Raw genomic sequence first — 7,105 nt, 5'->3', positions numbered from 1 at the left:
AAACCAGCTGATTCATGAATTGGGAGCAAGATGATCGAACCTAAAATAAAAAAAATACCATTTTATAATCTATCAAAGACCTTATATTGAGCATAAAAAAGAAAAAAAGAAAAAAAGAAAAAAAAAATGGTTATAGTGACTGAGCTGAGGGGACTCGAAACTGGTCATTTTTTTTAACACAAAAGAACCACAAGTGTTATGACTAAATGGATTGAATAACACACTAAGCAGGTTCTCGTTACAGGTTTATTGCAACCGTTACAGGTACAAATTACGTTATAGTTATTTTTTCTATTGGAATGAACTGCTGATTGTAAACACTTGATAGAATATGGCTGGAACGTGAGAGTGCACCTGAACACTGACTGCAGCATGTACAACACTGAAGGCACATTCAAATACTGACAAAAACGACGTAATATAGATCAGAATGCTTCACCTTGGGCCCACGGGAGTCACAACAGATAATGCACACGAAGCTCAGCCATTATGTGCATTGTCATCTCGAGTATAAAAGCTCGCATACGATTTATTTTCAAATGAACGTAATATTCCAACACAAGTATTGGACGGACGATTGGGGGGGGGGGCAAGAGGAAGAAGATGAAGAAAAAAGAAAGAACAAAAAAATCAACTGAAAATATGGTCTGCTAATATATGTGTGTGTATATATATGTATATGCAAAGTAGACCACTTGGAAAAAGAAACTAACGAAACAGAGTGCATTCGTATATTATATCTTCAGTGCAAAAAGTGCATTGAAGATACAATATACGAAAGCGCTCTGCTTCATTAGTTTCTTTTCCCAAGTGGTCTACTGTGCATAAGTGAACACACATACCCGTGTTCTTCTTAGTATATATATATATATACATACATATATATACATATATATATATACATATACATACATATATACATACATATATATATATATATATATATATACACACATGCATATATTAATAATAATAAATGAAAAATAAAAATGAGGGGAAATATATAAAACACTGATGCACATGGTAATTTTGACCACAATCCACATAATTATGTAATCAATAATTCCTTATAACTCTACCTTCTCCACTGATTTGACTTTCCATTTTGAAAGGGAGTTGACAGAGGCAGAAATGTATTATTTGACATCAATTACAAACTGTTTATAATAAAAAATTAAGAATTGGGAAGTGACTCCTATTAATATTGCTAATATTCAACACACATTAACAAATGATTCACACTCTGGTAACATCCACACAACAACTCAACATTTCTCATACGAACGTCAAATCCTCTCTCCGTGTATCATTTTAATTCATTCATGTCGCTTACATGACAATATAGTTAAATGACATAAAATTATCTCGGCAACAAATTCAATTGACATAAAACAATAAACATATAGCAACTTTTTTTATTTATTTATGGATGTGCCACTAAATACAATGGTTTCAGTGCTTGATACTTAAAACGCATTGAAGACAAAGTCTGGTGCTGTTACTCAACCAAACGCAAGGCACTGTGAAAGGCACATGCTAATACAAGGCTGGTCTTTATGGAAGGATTCGAGCAAACTGAGTATCAGCACAACATTAATTTAACTGCCTTCTTTTGCCAATCAGCATCTTTTGGACCTTACCTTACACTCGGAGAGACACATACACATCCAAATGGCTGGTTATCATGCAACAACCACTCCACAATCTTCTATCATTACTTTATACTTGTAAACATTGGTATCACTTGCCTTTTTCACCACATTCATTCCTTCGACCACACGTCCAAACACAAGACTATGAGTGAATTTCTTGAATTCACGTTCACCACACCAAATCATAAACTGAGAACCAACCATACCCCGCCCAGTGTCACTTGTCCTGCAGCCTTTGAAGCGAATGGCACCATATTCATCCTTAAGGGGGCAAAGATCAGCTTCAAAGGGTTTCCTGTCATAAATTGAGTAGCCTCCAGTGCCATCATTGTTTTCAATGTCTCCCCCTGCCAGGATACCCTCACCACTCCTGAAGAAAAGAGAGCCCTGATAGCCATAACCTGCTTTTCCACTACACAGGCCCATAAAATTCTCACACATTCTAGGAGCTTTATCAGGGCGAATTTCAATGATTACTCTGCCTTCTATTGCACCATTGATGGATATGGTCATCCAGCAATGAGGAAATTTGCTGGCCTTAACTACTGGTGGCAGTACCTTGGGCTGCATATCCCCCATGGGTGCAGGCTTGGCGGGCTTTTTTGCGGCATCAACATACGAAACTGGACTTTTCTCTTCCTCATTGTGATCCTCAGTTACATCCACGGGAGATGAGAGTAGCAGTTCATCCTTGACAGGGCTTGAGGATTCTCGGGAACTGGACCCTAAGATAGTAATGTTGGAAAGACCAAGTGACAGTGCAGTTACAATAGTATTTTCACTGGAATGAGGAATGTGCATGTTTGTGTTGGGGGAATGAATACTTGTGATCGGGGAATGAATACTTGTGATTGGGGAGTGAATACTTGTGATTGGGGAGTGAATACTAGTGATTGGGTCAATGAGCTGATCATTTCCCATGCCAGTCATGTCATGGGAAGATAGATCAGTTATGTTTCCATTCATGGTGGCCAAGGGACTTCCTCCCATAACTGAGGAGTGACCTGGGGTTGGAAGTCCCATTCCCATTGTGTCTGCTCTAAGGAGATGTTGTGGTATTCTGGTGGCCAACAAGTCAGATAGCATGTACAGAAGTATAACATTGGCACAATTCCCCGACACTGCATGCTGCTCCAGGGTTGATGTCATTGGAAAAGCCTCCTGGAACTTGAAGCCCAGTGATGATAGGGAGTCAGCCAGGACAGACTGTTTGAGCTGTAATAGAATTGCCTCTGGAGCTGTGTTGACTGCATTCAGGGCACATGACTGCAGGTGCTGTGCTGTGATGTCCTTGGCATAGGACTGGACCTGAGGGAGAGAAAGAGAGAAATTTCTTAATTACAGTTTCATACGATGTAATTCATCCACAATGCTTTCATCCCAAATGTGCAGATCACTAATGTATTATCTAGTCCAGTGCTTCTCAACATGGGATGTATGCCACACAGGTGGGCAATTTGTTTGTTCAGGTGGGCAATATAACCTTTAAGGGGGGGGGGGGGGGTAACTGAGGGCAACTGAGGAAGTCAGGATCAATTTTTTTTTTTTTTTATTCAACTTGTTTTGTTTTTATTTTTCATTGATGCCTTGTTCTTTTGAAGTGGTTTTAAACCAAGGTTTTATGTTTCTTTTTTCAGCTGAAGGGGAGTTTACCTTTCACATGATAAGAATTGTATATCACCACATGGGGGGGGGGGGGGATCAGGATTTTAAAGGTGATTAGGTGGGGCAGCATGGCCAAAACAAAGGTTGAGAACCACTGATCTAGTCCCAAAACATAGTACTGACATAACATTTGGAATATTCTTCACTACTTGTTTCATACAAGACAATGTGCTCAGCCTCTACTTTTTTATTTTTTTAACACAAAAATTAACCTAAATGGGTTCTACTGCATACCTGTTACCCCCTTCACTATGGTAACACATTAAAAAATTATTCTGCCGAGATTACGGGGGCAGACTGAGGGACGAATGGGGTCTTAAGACCACATTTGTGTCCCCAGGTATCCCTTCGTCGATTAAATTTCTCTCGTATTAGCCAGAATAAATTTTGTAAAGGGTGTCACCATTGTGGGGGGTAATCCTCTACCATTCAGTGAGACAAACTTGGCACATGAACCATGACAGTGAAGATGTAAGAACTACGACTGATCGTGTTGTTGCAACACGAAAGTTGTGGAGGAAGAGAAATTGGATGAGCGTTGTGTGGGGCAGTATCTTTTAGCGGCAATATCTTCTACTGACACAAGTGAAAGTGATGAGGAAAGTGTTGGCATGAATGGAAGAAAGTAAGAATAAGGAGAAGAGAGAGTAAAACGGAATAATGAGATGGCTAGAGCACATAAAAGATGTACAGTAAGTCCTCGTTACACGGTACATATGCATTCCTGAAAACCTTACCGCAAATTGAAATTACCGTATACCGAACCCATTATAACATGTAATAATAGGATATGACAGACATACCTTCTCCCTGCTCTTTCCTCTTCAAAACACAAGCGGATACTGTATCGGTGAATTTTTCTTACCATAAATAGAATCGAGGGTAGTAATTACCAAATACCGTAACTGTGAATTTACCAGATAAAGAATTACCGTATAAGGAGGACTCACTGTATTGTGAAGCAGGATGACCAGAATGATGCAGGAACTGAATAGGAGGAAGTGCAGGAGGAGTTAAAAGTGACAAGGACATATATGGCTCAAGACGTACGTGATATAGAAGGGTTGCAATGATAAGGAGAGTTATTGACTGGTGAATAAGGAACTGGAGGGATGTGTAGTGTATTCAGGTATGGAATGGGTGGAAGTGATTTTATGCCTTTCCCTTTTTGGCTACCTCCCTTGTAAGGGGGAAAAAGCCTTGGTATATGTATGTATGTATGAATAAGGAACTAGAAAAACGGAGAGAAAATACTGAAACATGAACTATGGCTGGAGCAAAAAAGAATTTAAAAGACGTAGAAATTAAACATGATAGAAGGTGGTATGATGCAAGAATAAGAATTACGAAAGATGGGGGGGGGGGGCACGGATCTGAGGGTTTTAAAGTAGTAATAGGCTTTTAGTGTCTTGCGGCACTGCTTCTGACCCAGGGCAGTGGACAGGATGCAGGGATGACCCATCATCCAGGAGGTGCCAAGATAGGAGGGAGGGAGGAGGGTGGAGGGGAGTGGAATATATGGGAAATGAAATGGGTGGGAGTGATTTCTATGCCTTTTTCTTTTTGGCTACCCCTCGTGTAAGGGGGAAAAAGCCTTTGGTATATGTATGTAGAAATGGAACAAGATAGAAGGTGGTATAATGCAAGAATAAAAATTACGAAAGAAGGGGGGCTGGACACAGATCTGAGGGCTTTAAAGTGGTAATGGGCTTTTCTAGAAACGTGTGTGAAATGAGAAATGCAAAGAAAATGATGAGAGTAGGATAAATAATGATGGAAGACAGTTAAAAAGGAATGAGAGTTGATGATTAAGGTGGAAGAAGTAATCTGTATAACTGCTTAGCACACAAAATGACAGGAAACTGAAACAATGCTTTGAAAAGGTGGAATGTAAAGCATATGGAGACAGGGTGGTGAGGAGAATATGCCAGAAGGACTGTGACTGAAGTTGTCACCTTTACCCTCTGTGTTTGAATAGCTAGGATTGGCAATAGTCACTGTTAAGAATCAGGAGGAAAGTGCAGAACCCGAACTCATGAATAGGATGCAAAACCAGTACATTTCCGACTATGGAGTAGAGGGGCCTAAAAAAAAATAAAAATAAAAATAAAAAAATAAAATAAAATTGTGTACTAGAAAACTGGAATGCAGAAAAGCAGTGAGCCTGGATGAGGTGAATGTGATAATAAAGTGGGGAGGATGTAGGGATGACCCGTCATCCAGGAGGTGCCAAGATGGGAGGGAGGGAGGAGGGTGGAGGGGAGTGGAATATATAGGAAATGGAATGGGTGGGAGTGGTTTCTATGCCTTTTTCTTTTTGGCTATCCCCCATGTAGGGGGGAAAAGCCTTTGGTATATGTGTGTAAATTAGTGGGAGAGATTAAGGTGCATAATCTATACTACAATAGAGGTAAATACACATGACCCTTTATATTCACAAGGGGTTTGGGGATGTGAATAATTTTCAATCCCCCTACATCCAGGGTGGGCAATCTTTTAAGTGTTTTTAAGTGTAAAGTATTAAGTTTTAAGTGTTAAGATTTTCAGCCAAATCTGATACAAAATTCACTCTCATGCCAACAAATTATAGGCCTACATATGAATATGGACCACCCTCTCTTCACCTCCCACACCCTTAATCCATCACCCAGTACAGCGTGCAGTTACCAATGGTCAAACAAAATACTTGTATTTGTGCGCCACAAATAGTCCATAATGTATTTACCTAGTTGTATTATACAGGAAGGGGAGCTATGTTCATGGTGACCCGTCTTTGCGCCTGCGTCTCCCAACATCTAGTTTGTTCTTAAATTCTTGTATGGTGTTTTTGTCCAATTTGTTCCAGACATCTACCACTATGTGTGTATTTTTTTTTTTTTTTTTTTTATCTTTTCTATATCTAACCCACTCCTCCCCTATTTCCATGCCATGAGAAAAAAAAAAAAAAAAAAAACACCAGAGCACCTAAATCACCTTCAGCACTTCTAAACCAAGTTATTCAAAGACCAAGTCTTTTCATAACAAAAGTAAGTCATTCATAACATTCTAATATTCTATACTTACATATACATATCTATATTATATATATATATATATATATATATATATATATGTATGTATACATTAGCGTCCAAAATGTTCTGGACACTTGTAATTTATACATACATACATACATATACCAAGGCTCTTTTCCCCCTTACCAGGGGGGTAGCCAAAAAGGACAAGGCACAAAAACATTCCCACCCATTTCATCCCTGAAAACACTCCACACCCCTCCACCCTCCCTCCCATCTTAACACCTCCTAGATGTGGTGTAATTTATAACGTAATTTATAACTTGTTATTTACAACTCATCAAAATTCTATATAACTGGATTTGCAAAGGTTCAACCTGTGTACATTTGCCATGTCCTGTGGAGATGTATGGAAACCACATAGCTCACCCAAGCCAGTTTGTTAGCTAGCAGCTGCTATGGCAACTATTGCAGCATTAAATTAACACCATTAATGCTCAAGCATTAAATTAATGCCATTGATGCTGTACAGGTTAAGGATGGGAGGGTTTTAACCTGTAAACTGTGACACATCATATGATGAACATCGTGTAACCGTGTAACTGCGACATACATTATACGATGTGAAGCCTATATTTCACTCCCTTATGTCTGAAAATGAAGTTTGGACCACTAGACCTACACTAGACCTACCCAGCCATCCCTTAATTCTCCTTAGATATCACGGAAGGGCCAAGTCAGTCACAAGCCCCTAAGGCTGCATTTACACCGAGC

General features: G+C 39.3%; 1 protein-coding gene across 6 annotated transcripts in view; it reads right to left on the bottom strand.

The window, feature by feature from the left end:
* Positions 1 to 232: 232 nt before the first annotated feature.
* Positions 233 to 7,105, bottom strand: part of LOC143034575 (uncharacterized) — a 51,870-nt gene continuing 44,997 nt past the window's right edge. For 5 of the 6 annotated variants that reach the window (XM_076200833.1, XM_076200831.1, XM_076200829.1 and 2 more), the window contains exon 10: positions 233 to 2,960. In XM_076200833.1, the coding sequence (XP_076056948.1) occupies positions 1,683 to 2,960 (1,278 nt within the window). In that variant the 3' untranslated portion in view covers positions 233 to 1,682. The remainder of the gene's footprint in view (positions 2,961 to 7,105) is intronic. The other variant, XM_076200835.1, reaches the window with a different exon arrangement.

Source organism: Oratosquilla oratoria, chromosome 17 (assembly GCF_046742065.1).
Source record: "Oratosquilla oratoria isolate Oo_2021 chromosome 17, ASM4674206v1, whole genome shotgun sequence".
NCBI classification, from domain to species: Eukaryota; Metazoa; Arthropoda; class Malacostraca; order Stomatopoda; family Squillidae; genus Oratosquilla; species Oratosquilla oratoria.
This window is presented reverse-complemented; position numbering and strand designations above follow the sequence as displayed.